Raw genomic sequence first — 19,934 nt, forward strand, 5'->3', positions numbered from 1 at the left:
AGACAGATGCAAGTGCCATAATGTACCGAAGCTTTGTAAACAAAACTAACAGTTCTAGAAACGTAAATACATAAAAAAGTAGAGAGTAATGTTATGCATTTGCCACCTTCTCCTACACCGCCGTTACTAAGCCATGGGGTAAAGAGCTGCTGGCTTGATTACGCAAACGAACGGACTCAAATATTATAACATGAACACAGTCCAGCAGGGGCAGGGGGAGGAGGGAGCAATCGAACTCAGGTTCGGACCAGGCAAGCGAACCAAGTGTGAAAGCACCCTTCAACAGACAGGTGAAGCACCATCTGGGCCTGAAGCTTTTCTAGATTTCTGCTTCCTGGAGACCTGGTTCACGTCCTCTACAAAGACCTTAAGCACAGTTTGAATGGTGGGGGGGTTCAGGGGTGGTAAGTGAGTGTGTGAAATTCAGCTCAGAGCAGATGGGGGGTGGTAGACTATCCTTTTCAAATCTGAAGTAAAACACATTCAGATCGTCAGCCAGTTGTTGATTCTCCACAGACTGTGGGGTGGTGTTTAGTACATGCTGATGTTCCTCAGACCAGTCCTTAATGACACCGCATTGTTTGCTGGAAGCTCTTTTGTCTGTTCTTGGCCTAGTTATACACGATTGCATCCCCACTTCTGTAAAAATGGCTAGTAAACATAAAGAATTACAAAGAAACAAGTGACGTATCAAAAAATTCTTAGTAAAATGCTGAAATGGCATTTTCACGCTACATGTAGGGCAATAATAATCAAAAGGTCCACACATGCACAAGACATTGCTTACTTCCATGTTGAAAAACAAGGTGGATATAAAAGCTAGTCTAAAACAGTTTGTCTTTTGGTATCACAATTATTGTTTTGGTATCAAAAGCAGTTGTCCATGCGAGTGTTCATAAATAAACGTCCGAAATGCAACTAATAAAGACGACACTGAAAAATTAAATTCCACATGCTATTTCATTTAGACTTCTGAGAACGGATGACAACTATGATAAAGATTCACTTCAACTCTCATAATGTTTATTTAGATTTAACGTTTACAATTTAGGCCTAGGGGTTTTGGAGGGGTCTGTAAAGAAAATAGATGTTTCATTTGAATTCCATTAAAGAAATACAATAAAGGTACTTGATGAAATGTTACAAAGCGCTGAGGATCTTTATTATTGGTATGCTGGGTTTGCACAGGTTGGACCCCCTGGTTCCTATGAAAGCAAGCGGCGTCTGGTATGTTACACACCCTGAGAGATGTATGCAAACACTATCAAACAGCCCTGCAGCAGGACACCAATCTGTTTGAGATTATCAGGCTTCTGTTTAAACCCAGAGCACAGCACATGCAGAGACTGAAATAATACACCAGAAACACACCCTCCTTATACATGTCTCCAGGTGGAATTAAAAGCAATGAATTCAAATGATACCGAGCTCCTGTGAGACTTCTCTTAATCATTAATTCCTCGTTATGTAGAAGTCATTGAGTCTTGCTGTACTTTGGGATGATCAGTGCCGTATAGAAGGGATCTTTGAGGTATTTGACTGTTGGAGCTTATTATTATAAATCTACTTTGAAGGAATTTCCATGTAATCCTCAGCGACTCGCTCTTACGACGGAGACTTCAGAGGTGTATTTAGATTTAATAACAGATTTTACCGTATAATCAGCACCCATACTGAAAGACATAGATAGATTAGTTATTAAGCTCTAATCAAAGTATTACAGTCATTCTCCATAATTACTGGTTGAATGTTAAATCTGACGCATGTGTAAATGGGAAGCTAGCGCTTCAGTACGAGCTGAATTCATGCTGTTGTGATTGTGGCTTGCTGTTGGTTTAGTGCTTTAAAGAGCCTCTCGGTTGTCAAACTCAATGCAACGTGTTAGTTTTTGGCCTTGTGTTCTCTGTCAGAGCTGTGTGTGGATTCCCTCAGGCACAGAGAGAGTTAAAAAGGCTATTTAGCCACAGCCTTTCCATGTGAATTCCCTTTGTGGACATTTTTTTCCCCCCTGAACATCAGTTGGAGCTCTGAATGTAAGCCGTGAGAACGTGATGAGAGAGAAACAGAAGAGCTGTGCTCCTTCAGCTCATCCGCTCTGCTCTGGCGGACAGAAGATCCTCACATGATAGTGCTTATACAGACTTTATTTTAACTCTGTGAACTCTGAAACAGCATCTCATGGGGCTGTGAAGACCTTTCTGTAGCGCTCAGGACATCCTCAAACAGGTAAATGCTGATGTTTCTGGTTTATACACTGGTGGTTGTGTTTTTGAAATATAGTAGTAGACTTCCATTTTTATGTTACTGTTACTAACCGTTATATATGCATACACATAAACACACACATAAACACACACACACACATATGAGTTTTGAAGTGTAATGTTGTTTTCAAAATCAGTAAACTTTAAAGATGAATATGCATTTTTTTATGCATTATTGTAAAATTGTACTACATGAATCGCAAACCTCATAGTTTACTTGTCTCATTTATGATTTTCATAATTGCTGGTTATTTTCATTATAGTGTCATTATTAGCATTATATAGGTTAACAACCTTATATATTGTTAATATATGTGAACTACTAATCTGTTAAGCACTCTATAAATCCAACAGCTTATTAGTGGCAGTTAATATAAGTGTTAATACCTGTTTAATCCAGCGTAAAGGCTTTACTGTCCCTCCATCCATTATGTGCTATAAGCACATAATAATTAAAGCTACAGTAGATGTTGTACCTTCACTTGCTGCTGTACTGTTTTTGTGTTTCTCCAGTCCACTTCAGGTTGGAGTGTCTCCAGGAAGAGCGTTCCCTTGATTCGTACAGTCTGGCGTCCTGATAGAGGTCATGTCACTTAGTATGCAGCTCGACAGTGTGTTTGTGCTCTGTTTCTCTACAGCAAACCCCTGCACATTCACACCATAGAAATAAAAACACATCTTCTTCCTCATTTGATGATTGAGATTCATCGGGATTAATTTACTTTTGGTTTAACCAGAGGCTTCTCTGAGGAGTCTAGATTTAAATGCCGACCTGAGATATTGAGATATTAGTTATTTTTTCCTGATAATATTTCATAAGCATGTCATCCGTCTAGAATCAGAACTAGTGATTCCTGAGGGAACCACTATCAATCTAATCGGTTTTGCAAAAAGATTCGAAATTGTTTGTGATTCAGTTTTATTAGTTGGGAAGGTTCACTCAGGCAATGAATCATTTGCTGCACTTTCTCACACAATAATGGGATACTTTATAAGACCGTAAACAAATACAGCGATGGATGAGGTGATGTTTACCAGCAATTATGGATGCACAATATTATCTGAACGTTATGCATTCAGCCGATAAAGGATTAAATGTAAATATCGGCATTGGCCGATTATACCGATATGCCTCACCGATAAGACGAATAACTTGCATGTGCTCAGGGTGTGTTAGCGATCGATCATGTCAGCAGTGTGGCTCATTCTTGAAGCCAAGCCATAAATAAAGCAGTGATGTCATAAAATCACGAGTATGTTTCGATCGAAGCTCGGAAGCAATAGCATACATGAATAAAAACCACACAAGACACTAGTCAATTAAATAATTTAACATATACAGATTTATTCATTAATATGTAATATTTTTTGTTCAAACGGTTTATGAAAACTTAGATACAAGTAGCCCTAAAACAATTTTTGAATTCTTACAGCTCATTTGCTTTAGACCATCTGTTAATATTAAAACCAAAAGTAAAATTTTAAGCTTTCGTCTCCATCTGATAAAAAAAATTATTTAAAAAATGTGATTTTATTATAGTTATTTTCAAAACTTTGTGTACTCTCTTTAAAATTTATAAGTTTATAATTTCTGCACAGGAGAGACTTTGCGTTGTTTCTAAACAAAAGGAAATATTGGCATCAACTATCGGACAAAATGATTTGAAAAATGTCGGCAAAAATCTAATATTGTGCGTCTCTACCTGCAATCTATTATACTGAGAAACAAGACTTGCAAATATCTTCAATGGTGTGTCTGCGATGAACATCACAGAATAAAAATATATATTTAAAAAAAAAAAATTTCGGAAAAAAAAAACTCATTCTGATTTATTTCTGAATTCTCGTAATTTTTTCTTCTGAATTTTGAGTTTACGTCTTCCAGTTCTGAATTCCTATCTCTGAATTTTTTTTTTGTTTTACTCTTTTTGGAATTCTCACAATTCCTTTTTTTTTTTTTTAATGCATATTTTATATCTCACAATTCTGACTTTTTTCTCTGAATTCTGAGTTTACATATCACCATTTTATTTTATTTTTTCTTGGCATTCTGAGTTTATAACTAAATTTTGTACTTTTTGTTCCCCCTAAGAATTCATAATTTTCATCTTGCAATTCTAACTTTTTTTTTTTTTAGTTTTTTAATTTTTAGTTTTTTTTGTTTGTTTTTTTTGTTTGAGTAATTTTAAAGCAAGTTAGAAACACTCCTGGATTTAACAGTGACGAAAAAATCTCATCAATTGTTATTGTGCAGGTGCAATGGCGAGGATATCCTGCACTACTCACATTTGCACGCTGGTCTTGTCTTTGTGCTTCCTGGTCTTTGAGATAGTGGTCGGTCAAATCTGCAGATCCCTCCTCGTTGCGGTGGACAGCTTCCATACACTCTACATTTTCATCAATCTGACTCTATCAGTGATAAAGCATCATCCTGCTCCTCCCTGCTCACCTGCTCCCTCCACGAGCGCCGGTTCACCCCGTCCAGACATCTCTGTTTCAGAAGGTCCGAGTCCTCCGTATGCTGAGGACTACAGAAGGATGCGTCTCAAACCCTTCGGCGTCCTGATCTCGGCTCTGCTCTTGGCATCTCAGTGTGTCTCCATCAGTCTGGAGATTCTCACACATGTTGTGCAGCCAGAACCCATTCAACACCCACTCCTGTCTATCGTTGTCGGAGGAGCCAGTCTGATATTTAATATTCTCGTTTTGGCCTGGAAAAGAAGCAGCAGAGGTATCGATGAAGCTGATGATGGGATCAGAAAGAGTCTGACGCCAAATGACCCTCATTCTACATCAGAAAACAAAGGTGTGTTTGAATAGAACCATCTATTATGTGTGGAATACTCGATTCTGATTGGTCAGTTGTGCCATTTATTCTCATCATTGAAGTTCAAATGCTCCTCCAGGATAAGTAACTGAAGCACATTCTGAGAAAGATATATATAATTAATATTTTCATTGCACACGATTTATTCTCTTTGAACTGACAATGAGCTGCTTTTGTAATTCCAACAACAGTTTTACATTGCTTTAGTGAATACAGTGCAGTGCAGTCACATTCTGTGTTCTGTATTTTATTCTGATCAGTAAAGGTCTTGATGATCATTGTGTTGTAGGACGCGCTCTGGAGGATGACACGCTGATGTTCTGCAACCCTGAAGCATCTCGGGTTCTGGATCCAGATCAAGGCTCTCAGCACGGCTCTTCTGAGCTGCCAAACCCCAGCATCCCTGAACCAGTTCAGTCCAGTCAGTGTCAAACGTCTGATTCCAGAATCAGTGCGAGTTCACTGGAAATCATTCGGGAAGCACCACATCACTCCTCCTGCACCGAACGCACCGGTGAGAGCACGCTCTTTAAGAAGATACAGAACAAGCAGAGATATTGTGAAATACTGGTAAAATATAAAACAACTATTTTATGTTGTAATATCTGTTCAAATGTGTCTAAAAAGTTTTATTTTCAGCATCATTCCTCCAGTCTTCAGTCACATGATCTTCAGAAATCATTCTAATACGCTGATTTTCTGCTCAAGAAACATTTCTAATTATCAATTTTGGAAACAGTTGTGCTGCACAATATGGATTATTTTATGACTAGAAATTTCAAGATCAGCAATTATTTTATATAGAAATATTTTGAAACCTTATTGATGTCTTTACTGTCGCAATTGAGTGCATCATTGCTGAATAAAAATACATTTCTTTAGCATTTTTTTTTTTTTTATCTTGTCCCAAACTTTTGAAAGATGAATTGTTTCCAATAATGACATTTCCTGAGCAGCAATTCATCATATTTTCATGATTTCTGAAGATCATGTGACACTGAAGACTGGAGGAATGATGCTGAAAATACAGCGCAGCATCACAGAAATAAATTACACTTACAATATTTTCATACAAAAATTAAACTGTTATTTAAAATTTTAATAATATTTCACAATACTACTTTAACAACTTGTTGAGCATAATAAACTTCTTTAAAATATTACAAATAATTATTAAAAACTTTTGACAGGTAGAGTGTGGGGAACAGGTTTGACGAGTGTATATATATATATATATATATATATATATATATATATATATATATATATATATATATATATATATATATATATATATATATATAATTTTTTTTTTTTTTTTTTAGTGTGTGTGTGTGAAACAAAAGTTAAGAGTGTCCTGTATAGTTTTACTGACAAACAAATCTCTAAAAAAGATTTCAGCAAAATACAGGCAGTTTTACCTTCAAGTTAAATAGAATATAGTCAATAATTGTGAATTTTGTTTAAGCCCATGCACAGACTAGGTTTGTGTATAATCAGTCTGTGTTTAACCCTTCAGTTCCTCGGTGTGCTCCTGGAGGATCCGGGTTCAGAGGAGCGCAGCTGGGCTCCATCGCCGTGGTCCAGGAGCTCCTGGGTTCAGTGCTGGTTCTGTGTAACGGTCTGGTTCTCCTGCTGTCTGCAGCGCACTGTCATCGGCCTCACTCCGACTGTCATCTGCTGGTGTATCTGGACGCAGGGTTGTCCTCGGTGTGTGTGCTGGTGCTGTTGTCCGTGGCTCTGCCGAGGCTGCGGCGCTACGGGCTGCTGGTGCTGCAGGCGACGCCGGTGCATGTCTCGGTCGCTCAGGTGCGGCTGTGCCTCGCTGAAGTACCGGGTGTGCTGTCGGTTCACGAGCTGCACGTGTGGCAGCTGTCCGAGGCGCTGCTGGTGGCCTCGCTGCACGTGCACTGTCCGGACGGGCTGGACGCAGCGCAGTGCGCGGATCTGATAGAGAGGATCACAGCAGTGCTGGCCGCTTTCGGCATCAACCACAGCACCGTGCAGCCGGAGCTCATCCGGAGCGACGGAGGCGGATCGGGACACGCGCTCTGCAGCCTGCGCTGTGGCCAGGAGTGTGTGGAGAAGCTCTGCTGCTCCCCTCGGGTGGACCAAGCCAGCTGTCCCGGGACAGAGAGGTCTGTTAGTGTGCAGTCCTGCTCTCCAGCGCCGCTCAGAGACGTGGTTATCGAGAACACACACCTGTGATTACTGTACATGACTCCAGCAATAAACACATTCATACCATGTGAGGGGTGAACACTGATTTATTCCCAGCTGAAGCACTGAGAGATGACCTGGTTCACATATTTAACCCTATAAATGCCTTTTAAATGATTAGCATGATCAAACATGGCACACACAATCTACTCCATGCATTCTGATTGATAGACTTTCTTTAACAAGGCCTTAAGTCTAATTGTACAAATGTGCACTTTTTATTATTATTATTGTAAAGTAAACGTAAGAATAACTCTAATATAAGCAACTTAGGTTTACTTGATTATCCAGAAAGTCTCAAATATGATCATCAGGCTTTTGAGGAAGGTTTATTTGTTCATCTCTCACTCTATTTCATTGCATTATGTTTTGAGAGTGCCGACTGATATTTTTGTAGTTTTGTGTAAGCTAAGTAGTCTGTTATACACTTATGAAAATCTCATCGTCAGAATTTCATCTCATTTTGTCATATTTTTGCTCGGAATAGAACTGGGATGTTTGTTCTTCCTCGTCCTCCAGCTTCATATTTATACTGTATCATATGAGCCAAAAAAGTCTGATGCATCAAATATGATAAAAAAAAGGAGGCAGTGTTTATTATGATTAGTGTTAAATTGTTTTGCAAAAGTTTTTGTGACTGTTACTGTACATTTAAGGCTTTTCAGAGTTAAAGTAACAGGACAACATGTTCCTGAGGTGAATTTTTGAATTCTATATTAATACTGATTTTATATTTCATGTTTAAATATATTATATTTCATCAAGTTTTGGATAAATGGATGGCATGCTATAGGCCTATATATCAAGAAATGCTTTAATGAGCATAAAACCTGCCTTTAAAATGAATTCCAGAAGGAATGCATTACTAATAAAGTAATATTAAAATACTATTACTAATAAATTGTATTTCAATTCTTCACAGAGTACATTAGCTATACAATCTCAATATTATTACGTCTATGAAGTCTTGTAGACAGAGGAAGTGATGATGGTGCTGAACTATAACTGTTAGTACTGATATCTGAGTGGAAAGCTTTGCTGTTAGATTGTGGTGTTCCTTTTCAAATAAAGGTGCGAAATATGTATGTTTTTACGTAAACACATCTCTTGGGCGCATTACTAATACTGCATTACAAAAATAGCCACTCGGTCGGCTATTAAAATTAATTTTGATTACGTTTATGTTATTTTTTTATATACATGGATGTTTTTAAACTTATGAACTAGGCACTGACTTCCCCCTCTAGGAAATGCATTAAACACATGTGCTGTGTCTCACGAAACCTGAGGAAGACAAGCGCGTGATTCTTTTATAGGGTAAGTGTAAGGACTTTTATTTTGAAAGTCAGCGCGTCTCCACTTCCGCAAGAGATACTTTGTTACAACATCCGCTCTTCCGCTGCTTCCTCACTACAGCTAGTACAATTAAACAGCGTTTTATTATGAAGTTAATAATACCTTCTTACAAATCCGCTAAATTATGAACATTTGGCCTTTAACGTGAAGATCATGGCGAGGATCGGTGACATCATTCATCTTAACGTCGGGGGCAAAAGGTTTTGTATTAAAGTAACTGCAGACATGTCACACACGTCATTAACATTCAGGAGTTTGACTGCATTCGACACTTTACTGTAGTCTTCTTTAAGTATTAAGTAGCCTATATTTAAGTACTAATATTTTAAGTATTGCTTTTTTATTTGTGCCACTTACTGTAAGTAGTAGCAGACTTGATAAACATCTGCTTATGAACGCATTCGTAACTCTTATCTGTTATTGCTAATAACTGTGATCCCTAAAATAATTGAAAAAAATATTATTTTTTTCTTTCTTATTCTGTTTGAATGAATAAATCCAGGTTCAGTACCTCCAGACAGACTCTGACATGGGTTCCTGACTCGTTTTTCTCCAGGTTTGTGTGTTTTCTATCAGATAAAGCTGAACTAGAGCAAACCCTGGCTTAGTTTGTGTGCACTGCTGTGCAGAAGTTTGGGACCAGGAAGAATTTAATTTATTATTAATTTTAATAATTAATATATTTTTTTATAAGAAATACTGAAAATCTTTGAAACGTTAATCCAATTTAAAATAAATGTTTTCTTCTTTAAAATACTTTAAAATATAATTTTTTTCTGTGATCAAAGTTGAATTTTCAGCATCATTTCGCCACATGATCATTCAGAAATCATTCTTATATGCTGATTTATTATCAATGTCATTTATAAAGTTTTTTTTAGGAACCCGTGAATTTCTTTATTTCTTTATTTTATTGTTTTGTAAGATTATTTGATTAATATATATATATATAAATATACAATTTTTTTTATGATATACACTGCCATTTAAAACTTTGGGATCAGCCATTTTATTGCTTTTTTCTTTCTGTTTTTGAAGTTAATATTTGTATTCAGCAAAGATGTGCTAAATTGATAAAAAGACTTATATGGAGTGCTTGTTTGTTTGTGCCATGGGTCTTATTAGGGCAGAATGAATGATTTAATAATATGACAGCTTTTTCTAAATAATAAATGAGAGTTTTTTTTATACTTCCAGTTTATTAAGTGGACGGATATCAACTCTTAAAGATGAGACTGGAGCGGTAATCATTATTCAGTTACACATGCTAAAAATAATAAGACATGAATCTATCTTTGCTGCTGTGTGAGTGTGTTTTGATGTAATCTTTGTCCTTCTAGATCTTCATTGACAGAGATCCGACTCTGTTTGCTCCTATTCTCAACTTTCTGCGCACTAAAGAGCTTCACCCCAGGTGAGTCTATATGTTCGTGAAGTAGACCATTCAACACTGAAATGTAAATATCAGATGGCGTAACTCTGTTTTTGTGGCAGGTCAATAGAAGTGCATTTATTAATGCACGAGGCCGAGTTCTACGGGATCACGCCGCTGGGTGAGCTGGGCTTGTGTTAAACTGTGTGTTGATCTGATGGTGTTTTACACAGCGCTGCTCATCTCATCAGGTCTGTGTGTCTGCAGTGAGAAAGCTGCAGCTGTGTGATGAGTTGGATCGCTCCTCCTGCGGGAACGTGTTGTTCAACGGCTATCTGCCTCCAGCAGGTACAAGCCCTGAGCACAGAGAGCACGGGTACACCATGTGACGTGAGCGCAGCGTTCAAAGAGGCTCCTGTGTGTGTGTGTGTGTTACAGTGTATCCGGTGAAGCGCAGGAACAGACACAGTGTGGCAGGACCCCAGTTCATGGGGGGCCGTGCGGGGCCCGTGGAAAGGGCCCCTGTGAGGAGGAGTAACACAATGCCTCCGAACCTGGGCAACGCCGGCATACTGAGCAAAGCTGCTCTGGAGGAGAAAGTGACGGGTCTGTATTTCAGTTCTACATTCTACACCAATCTGCCTTTCTCTAATCTCTACTCTGATATACTCTGCTGTTTTCTCTTAAATTCATTAGACTCCATTCTACTCTGTTATATTTAACATTTAGTTACTCTGACATTACTTTGTGGAGTGTCCAATTCTATTTTGTTCTATTCTATTCTATTTTGTTCGTTTCTGTTGTAATGTGTTCTTATTCAATCTGACTTATTCTGTTCTTTTTTTGGTTTTATTCTATTTTATTCTACGCTGGTCTATTCTATTATTTTCTATTGTAGTTGGTTCTACTCATTTCTACTGATTTATTCTATTCTTTTTAATTAAATTACTCATTTTCTCTGCTAGCTTTTGTTCTGTTTTACTCAGTTACTATTCGTTTCTACTCTAATTCCATTCTGTTCCACTGTGGAATATTCTATTCTGCTCTTTTTCTACTGTTTAATTCTGTTTTACTCTATTCAGTTCTGCTCTTCTAGGCTGATATGTTCTGTTCGATTCAATTTTTTTACTCTACTCAGATCAATTCTATTAAAGTCAATTCTACTAATTTCTACTCAGGTTTACTTTATTCAGTTTGTTCTACAAGTTTATGCTATTCTATATTATTTTACTCACTTCTACATTAGGTTATTCGGTCCTATTACTCTAATTATTTCTACTTTAGTTTATTACATTTTACTTGAATCATTTCTACTCTGATTTGTTGTAATCTATTTCTGTCTATCTGACTCAGTTTTGCTCATTTCTTCTGTTTTATTAGATTCGATTAAGCTCTGCTCCATTCAGTTCCATTTTTGTTTTATTCAGTTTAACCCATGTAAGCTCTGCTTTAATCTGTTCTATTATGTTTCTACCCTGATTAATTCTAATATTTTACTCTGCTGTACTTTACTCAATTCTACTCTGATGTGTTGTATTCTATTCTGCTCTAGTTTATTCCCTTCTATTTAACTCAGTATTCGTTCTGTTCTATTCTGCTGCTCATCTCCAGTCTAGTGTATTCTCTTCGGTTGTATTTGATGCTGTTCTAGTGTGTTGTGCTCCACGAGAGCAGTTCTCTCAGAGCAGTGTGTTGACTGGTGTGTGTTGTGTGTTGTCCAGGGCCGGTCTCTGACCCAGGTATGGTCAGAATCGTGTGTGGTCATCATAACTGGATTGCTGTGGCATATGCTCAGTTTGTGGTGTGTTACAGGTAGGGCTCCTCTCTGAATGACACACGCAGGAATGATTGGGATGTATACGTGACTTGTGTTCTCTGGTGCTCAGGGTTAAAGAGTCGACTGGGTGGCAGCAGGTGTTCACCAGTCCTCGGCTGGACTGGGTGATTGACCGAGTGGCTCTTAATGCCAAAGTCATGGGGGGATCCCTGGGGGACAATGATAAGATGGTTGCTGTTGCATCAGGAACAGAAATCATTCTGTGGGCGATCTGTCCTGATGGAAACGGCAGTGAAATTGGTAAGCTCTCATGCTATAGAGCGCAGTCCGGGCTCTTTCTCAGATGCTAGTAAACCAGGATCTTGTGTGCTGTGATCCGCAGGTGTGTTCAGTCTGAATGTGCCGGTGGAGGCTCTGTTCTTCGTGGGAAATCAGCTCATCGCCACCAGCCACACGGGGAAAGTGGGAGTGTGGAACGCCGTCACCAAACACTGGCAGGTAACCAGAGCCGACCCGAGTCCCGATGCACACCGGCTCATTTTGAGCTACAGGATAAATAAAGGGAACAATTTGTGAGGTTTTCAAAAAGAAAATGTGTTCATCAAGCCCTCATTTACTGATCCCTATGCTCCAGATAATAATTTAAGAGGTTTAATTACTTTAACTTGTAGGTTTTTCTGAGAGGAGAACCTTTTCTCTGCTTGTTTCTCACCCCGACTGTCATTTATTTGTAATGAACACACTAGAGGGAATTTTACATTTGAATTTGTTTTTCTTGAATGTTTTTTGTTTAGATGTAAATGAAAAATGCACTATTTGTTTAGTTTTTTCTTATATTTATTCAAAAAATATATTTTTTGCATCTGATCTTATTTATAATAGCAAATAAAAAATAGCTATATTGTGACTATGAATGTATAGATTATTATTAATAAAAGAACTAAAGGAAAAGATGCAACATTGCAGGTGATTTTGCTTTTACTTTAACTCCATTTTTCTGACTTTTCTGACTCCGTCTGCTTCAAACACGTGTCATTTATCGTCTGGTTCCAGTAAATCATGCGTCATTTTGAAGGTCTTTCTGAAAAGGAAAAGAGCTCACTTTTGAAAACTTGCTCATTGTGACTCATTTTGCCAGCACAGGTCACATTACATTAATGTCTTCACCTTGCATTGCATCAAGTAGAAGTGTTCACTTCTGACCTCTTGGCTTCTCTTTAAATGCAGAACCAGGATGTGGTTCCCATCAACAGCTATGACACAGCCGGATCCTTCCTTATTTTGGGATGTAATAATGGATCTATTTACTACATAGGTACAGCATCACTCAGACCTGAATGATCTAATGCTTGTCAAGTTTGATTCTGCTTTATAAAGTGGCAAATATATTTGTTTTCAGCATTTAATTCACTTGAAGGCATTGCGACAGGGTTATACAATTATAAACCACTTTTGTTTTCGTTGAGTTTCCAGCTAAATTGACCGTAAGATGTTGTAGAAATGTTTTATCATCATGTCTGTGTCTGTCAGACGTCCAGAAGTTTCCTCTGAGGATGAAGGATAACGATCTGCTGGTGACCGAGCTGTATCGAGATCCCACCGAAGACGCCATTACTGCTCTGAGTGTCTACCTGACGCCCAAAACAAGTACAAGCACAGCCTCTGATACCTGAAGCATGGTGTAGTGTGGCTCCTGTTAACCCTTTGTTTGTTCAGGTGACAGTGGGAACTGGATCGAGATCGCGTATGGCACTAGTTCAGGCACGGTGCGTGTGATCGTGCAGCATCCGGAGACGGTGGGATCCGGTCCACAGCTCTTCCAGACCTTCTCCGTCCACCGCAGCCCTGTCACCAAGATCATGCTGTCTGAGAAACACCTCATCTCTGGTGAAGAGCTCTCGTCTCACTCGCATCGCTCCGTAAAGTGCACTGTATAGTGAGGATTAAAATCTGAGAGTAATGGAATTTATTATATATATATATTAAAATAAAGAAATATTACAAATTTATTATATGCAAGTTTCTGTTTTCAATTAAATATTAATTTATGGTTCAGATTTATATTTAATTTTTTTTGTATAAATCTGAACAATATCATGTTAAATTGAAAACAGAAACTTGATTGTGATACATTTGCAAATGTATAAAAAAATAAAAAATAAACTATTGTATAATTCATTAATATTGAACTAATAAACAAAAACACAAACCTTCAAATTGCAAAAACATTTTACATTTAATTTTATTTCATTAAATCGGTTATCTAGATATTTTTCTCCATGCATAATTTTTTTTTTTTTTTTTTACATTTAAAATAAATAAATACAATTCTTATTACATTTACTTTTACATCCGTAGCTTCAGACTGTTCCTCTTCGCACACACTCGTGCTGTTATATGTGCAGAATGTATCGTCGGATCAATAGTCTGAAAATTGTATCTTTTTTTTTTTTCTGCATAATTGATATTGAATTAGAAAGACAAAAACAGAAACATCAGAATTTCTTAAAACTGCTAAAACATTTTCAATGTAATTATTATTATTATTTTTTTATTACATTTAAATAGGGACCTAGAAATAGTTCTTGCCATTTTAACTTCTCTTGTTTAGATGTATTTTCAAAATGCTTTCTCATCTCTAAGTGAAAAGAGTTTGAGAGTAAATCTCCGTGCAGTGTGTGCAGACAACAATCACGTGCGCACGTGGACGGTGACACGCTTCCGAGGCATGATCTCCACTCAGCCTGGCTCCACCCCCCTCACGTCCTTCAAGATCCTCTCACTGGACGATATCGACGGCCACGGAGGCTGCTCTGCTGGCACTGAGATCGGTGAGATGACCCACAGCGACAGAATGAAGTCTCAGAATAACATCACGTTTGTGCTTCTTGACTAATGTTGTGTGCGCAGGTCCGTATGGAGAGCGTGACGAGCAGCAGGTGTTCATCCAGAGAGTGGTCCCCGACACGGATAAACTCTACGTGAGGCTCTCCTCCAACGGGAAGAGGTCAGACACAAACAGGACACACCAGCACCTGACTGGTTAATATAACCGATGTTAGCTCACACTGCTGTGTGTCTCCTCTGAAGGGTGTGTGAGGTGCGTTCGGTCGATGGGACGTCCATCACAGCGTTCGTGGTGCACGAGTGTGAGGGATCCAGCCGCATCGGCTCCAGGCCGCGCCGGTACCTCTTCAGTGGACACAGTAACGGCAGCATCCAGACCTGGGACCTCACCACAGCCATGGAGATCGCAGGGAAGGTGGACATCAAAGGTAGGAGCGGAGGATGACCGTGAGGACAGCCGAAGACATCGGTTTCTCAGTTTGTGTGTGTGTGTGTGTGTTGCAGCTCTCGGTGGTCCCACTGAAGAAGAGCTGCTGGAGCTTCTGGACCAGTGTGATCTGGCTCTGACCCGAACACCAGACATGAGTCCCGCCGCGTCTCTCACACACTCCTCACGCAACTCCATGTGCAGGTACACACTCCTCCAACCTGCTGATCAGTCCCCACAAAACACGGGAAGAAGAATCACAGATAGAGGGAATAGTTGAAACATGCTGCAATTTATATTCCAATAGTTTTTTTTTTTTCTAACATGGTTAACATCACGCACCCACAACATTTGAGTTGATATTGCAGTCTATTCATCATCAAACTAAAATGCAGTCAATGGAAAAATACAGTTACACGGCTCAATATAAAGTATATGTTATACAGTAGGACTATTAATGGGTGGATATTGAAGTACAACGTCATATTAACAAAAGAAATAAAGAATAGCACTAGCATTTCTGCTGATTTTATAGTAATGTTTAATTACGGAGCAATTATTAAAACACCTAAACTAAAATACCTTTCCGCATGTAATAATTAAATTCGACTTGCCTGTGGGTTTTTTCTCTGAAGAATGCAACTTTGACCCAATGCAACTCATATTTAGTTTCATTTTATTTATTAACCCTAAATAGCAATTCCACCTGAATCAGACGGACCCAGAGAACTAGTGTTATAGAGCAGTAATTAGACTTTTAAGTACGGAGTAATATATTTTTTAACTTGTTGCGTGTAATTATTACTACAGTAGATGCGTGCTATAATGGATGTGTGGATGATATCAAATAAAGATATCGCTCCACGTCCTGTAGATGGCAGTATTGCGTGTTGATTCTGTCTGTTTCCTCACAGTCTTCAGTCTCAGTTCAGTGAAAGCGCTCGAGCTGCCGGGGGTTTTCGGGGTCCGGTGTCTCTGACCGGTAGCTTGCCCCGTCAGGCCCCGCTGGTCCCCCTCAGTAAACCCCAGCTGGGCCTCAGCCAGGCGTCTCTGGTCAGCGGCAGCAGCCGAGAGAAGGACCTGGCATCCATCCGCAGAGGCAGCTTCGTGGAGCGCTGTCAGGAGAGAGCCAAGAGCTCGGACACGGCCGGCCTGGACGCGGGGAGGCGGAGTCTAGCGGTGTGCAGTGAGCTCGAAGCGAGGCTCGGTCTCAGAATGCAACCGGCCTTCTCTGCCCTGACACCTTCATCATCACCTTCATCATCATCCATGAGAAGACCAGCACTGAGTCCTGCTCCTTCACCGCTCAGTCCAGCCAGATCACAAACACCCGTGTCTCCAAGACGACCTCTGACCTCTCCGACCAGTGAGAGCCCGTCCAATCAGAATGTTCCTGAGCAAGAAAGCCCCGCCTCTTCCTCATCGACCAGCCCCAAACCTCACATGAATGAAACCAGCTTCTGAGAGGACATTTTTCAGATTGTATTTATTGAATTTGATTTATATATAATATTAATCACCAAAACCGAACAATTCAAAATCCTGGATCAGGATCAAATATTATAACATTTAACAAGTATATTACTTTTAGAGCAGTATTCTCAATATCACAGGGTGCCTTATGATATAGATTGTAGAGTTATGATGAGAATATGGTATTTTGCATGTGAATGAGGAAAAAAAAGTCACATTCCATGGAGAAAAAAAAACAAAAAAACATGGGTGACATTTCCATTCTGCATTAGTTTTTTCTGCTGACACTTTTTAGTCGTTAAAGTGAAGGCAGATTTCTTTAGTCGTAATATAGCAAAAGTGGAATTTAAAGTTTTTATTTAAATGTTAACATCCTTACCAAACTTAATATGCAAAGACTAAAAGTCACTGGAAAGTCAAAAACTGTCTTCATTTCTTTGACTCCACCAGTTGAGTGAGATTGGTGGGCGGGGCTTTGTGTATATCCGGCCAATGGCAGATTAGGGGCGTGTCTAAGCAGCATGTATGAAAACAGTCATTATTTGATCAGTTGTGTTTCGTGATGATGGTGATGTTGCTGAAGTTACACGACGTCATCATCTTCAGGATTTGTTGCTGTTTAGTGTGGCAGACGACCTAATATTCCTGCAGGAACACAAAGAGTGTGTGAAAGTTGTTCAGACACAGGATTATGTCATTTCTGCTCACTGACCATGAGCAGGAAGGGCTCATGTGTATATTACAGTATAATAGTAGCAAATGTGCACAACAATTGAATTTAAATCTATGGTTATGTTACATTACACTTAAAATTAATTTAATATTAAATATTTAGAAACAGAAAATGTGCATTATAAATTGACAAGACCATTAGTTACTGTATTGCCTGATGACAGTAGTAAATTATTAGCCTGTCTGATATCGCTGATAGTTTATGTCTATGATAAGCAGTTTACAGACAGTTCTTCTAAGAAAAGAAAATAACATTGTATATGTTAATAACTAACAAAAACATGTGTAATGCAGAGTAAAGCAGCCCGAGAGATGAAAATGATATTAATAGTGTATTACAGTCAACACACTGTATATATAATGAGCAAACATTCAACACCGTTTCCCCAAACACACACACACACACACACACACACACACACACACACACACACACACACACGTTACAATCTGAAGTCTGAAGTGTTCACTGTATTCACATCATCTCCTTTTTTTGTTAAAATATAACCTAGTGTTTTACACCGTTTATGACGAAGCTTGACGATTGTGTATCTCTGCCAGATATTGTTATGGTGTATTGTATGTTACATTAACAATATCATCCCTGGATGAATCTGAAACCGTTTTGCTGATGATTATAAAGAGGTTGTGATCGCAAAGAAATGTTTTGTTTAACTTGGACCTTTTGATAAGTTATAATTACTTATTATTATTATTATTATTATTATTATTATTATTATTTTACTGTATTCCTCATGTACACTGAATAAAACTTTATGAAGTTATCGTGTTTGTAAATGCACTTATTCAGAGACCAATATCTAGGAAAAAGCATTTTCATATAAAGAACAGCAATACATTAGAGTGATAAACAGAAAGCCAACCTCTGGAGAAATTCCCAAATCTTTATGGATGAGCATTTACTGAATTGAAATCTAAATAATAATATTATATATAATATAAATTAATTTTGTGTAACTGATTATCATATTTACATTTATCAAATTATTAATGATTAGTTTTGTATAATTGTATATATATATATATATATATATATATATATATATATATATATATATATATATATATATATATTGCAATTAATTAGTTGAATTACTGATTATCAGTAAAAATCATTATAATAATTTAAGAGGTAATTTAAATGGTTTATATTAAATTATATTAAATAACATATTTAATTATTCATTATTAATAATTAGTTTTGTAAAATTGTATATAAATATTATACTTAACTAACAGAACACAGAGAGTCAGAGTAAATGGGGTTTTATCTGAACAGAGGAGTTCCTCTACAGGGTCTCCTCAAGGATGTGTGCTGGCTCCACTTTTATTTCTCTTATATACAAATATGTGTCAAAGCATGCATGATAACAGAATTATCATAAAGTATGCGGATGACTCGGTTATTTTGAGTTTACTTAAGGAGAATGAGACCTCACATGGCCAATCATTAAGGACTTTGTCAATTGGTGCGAGGAACCTTACTTACAGCTTAATATATCAAACACCAAGGATATGATCATTGATTTTAGGAAAAGTACTCATCCAAGTGAACCTACCTTAATTAAAGGCCAAACAATAGAGTATGTACAATCATACAAATACCTTGGGACTATTATTGATGAGAAACTGAATTTTGAAAAGGATTGTGAGGCTCTGTGCAAAAAGGGGCACCAGCGTTTGTATTGACTAAGGAAATTATCTGTGTTTAATCTTGACCGAACAATAATGAAAATGTTTGATCATGCTTTTATTGAATCTGTGTTGTCCTTCTCCACTGTAGTATGGTATGGTCATATATCTTCTTCAATTCCTTTTACAAAGACCACATGTAATGTTTTGAGAGCACTTTCTTTCTTGAGAGCACTTTACTCAGTATGAGTATTTACTTATTTGTCCCTGTGTGTTGTGGAGTGTTCTGTGTTGTGTGTTTTTGTATTGGATGCCATAGTCATTGCACTGTAAAACAAATTTACCTACGGGTACAATAAAAGTAACCTAACCTAACCTAATTTCATCAAAAATACAGAAAAAATGTGATATATTATTACAATTTAAAATAATTGTTTTTACATTTATTATACTTTAAATGATCATTTATTTCTGTGATGCAAAGCTGACTTTTTAGGATCATTATCACATGATCCTTTAGAAATCATTCTAATATGATGATTCATTATCAAAATTGGAAACAGTTCTGCTGCTTAATATTTTTTCAGAAAATGTGATACTTTTTTAGGATACTTTGATGAATAAAAGAAAAAAAGAAGCTATGTTTTTAAAATATAAATATTTTGTAATAATATACACTACTGGTCAATAATGTGGGGTCAGTAATTTTTTTCTTTCTTTTTTTTAAATAAAATCAATACTTTTATTCAGCAAGGATGGGTTAAATTGATAAAAAGTGTTAGTAAAGAAAATATATTATTAGAATTATTTTTTTATTTTTATAAATGCAGTTCTTTTTAACCTTTTATTGATCAAATATATTCGACAGCAGAACTGTTTCCAACACTCATAATAAATCAGAATATTAGAATGATTTCTAAATGATCATGTGATCGACTGATGTTACATGTGACACTGAAGCTGGAGGAATGATATATATATATATA

At 37.5% G+C, this 19,934-nt stretch overlaps 2 protein-coding genes across 3 annotated transcripts; both read left to right on the top strand.

Annotated features, from left to right (window-relative positions):
* The first annotated feature begins 177 nt into the window (after positions 1-177).
* LOC127933909 (uncharacterized) lies at positions 178-8,204 on the top strand. Of its 2 annotated transcripts, XM_052531039.1 has the most exons (5): positions 178-2,226; positions 2,778-2,847; positions 4,519-5,070; positions 5,381-5,605; positions 6,611-8,204. In XM_052531039.1, the coding sequence occupies exons 3-5, from the start codon at positions 4,524-4,526 to the stop codon at positions 7,297-7,299; spliced, it is 1,461 nt and encodes a 486-aa protein (XP_052386999.1). In that variant the 5' UTR covers positions 178-2,226; positions 2,778-2,847; positions 4,519-4,523; the 3' UTR covers positions 7,300-8,204. The 2 variants fall into 2 exon arrangements, with proteins under 2 accessions (XP_052386999.1, XP_052386997.1); XM_052531037.1 differs by having other exon boundaries at positions 178-2,847.
* Positions 8,205-8,674: 470 nt separating this feature from the next.
* On the top strand, positions 8,675-18,080 carry LOC127934547 (SH3KBP1-binding protein 1). The gene is made up of 18 exons (XM_052532004.1): positions 8,675-8,867; positions 9,170-9,223; positions 9,865-9,910; positions 10,008-10,081; positions 10,162-10,220; positions 10,307-10,387; positions 10,478-10,645; positions 11,761-11,851; positions 11,926-12,116; positions 12,199-12,314; positions 13,044-13,131; positions 13,347-13,463; positions 13,533-13,703; positions 14,492-14,647; positions 14,727-14,823; positions 14,907-15,091; positions 15,168-15,294; positions 16,005-18,080. Exons 1-18 carry the CDS (start codon positions 8,821-8,823, stop codon positions 16,552-16,554), a joined length of 2,418 nt encoding a protein of 805 aa, XP_052387964.1. The 5' UTR covers positions 8,675-8,820; the 3' UTR covers positions 16,555-18,080.
* The last annotated feature ends 1,854 nt before the right edge of the window (positions 18,081-19,934 follow it).

The sequence above is a fragment of the Carassius gibelio genome, chromosome A18 (genome assembly GCF_023724105.1).
Source record: "Carassius gibelio isolate Cgi1373 ecotype wild population from Czech Republic chromosome A18, carGib1.2-hapl.c, whole genome shotgun sequence".
Taxonomy (NCBI): domain Eukaryota; kingdom Metazoa; phylum Chordata; class Actinopteri; order Cypriniformes; family Cyprinidae; genus Carassius; species Carassius gibelio.

Coding starts and splice junctions, on each gene's coding strand:
- LOC127933909 (XM_052531037.1), top strand. CDS start 4,524: ATGGCGAGGATATCCTGCACTACTCACATTTGCACGCTGGTCTTGTCT. Junction 5,071..5,380: donor TTCTACATCAGAAAACAAAG/GTGTGTTTGAAT, acceptor ATTGTGTTGTAG/GACGCGCTCTGGAGGATGAC. Junction 5,606..6,610: donor CTCCTGCACCGAACGCACCG/GTGAGAGCACGC, acceptor TTAACCCTTCAG/TTCCTCGGTGTGCTCCTGGA.
- LOC127934547 (XM_052532004.1), top strand. CDS start 8,821: ATGGCGAGGATCGGTGACATCATTCATCTTAACGTCGGGGGCAAAAG. Junction 13,132..13,346: donor TGGATCTATTTACTACATAG/GTACAGCATCAC, acceptor TGTGTCTGTCAG/ACGTCCAGAAGTTTCCTCTG. Junction 14,824..14,906: donor CTCTCCTCCAACGGGAAGAG/GTCAGACACAAA, acceptor TCTCCTCTGAAG/GGTGTGTGAGGTGCGTTCGG.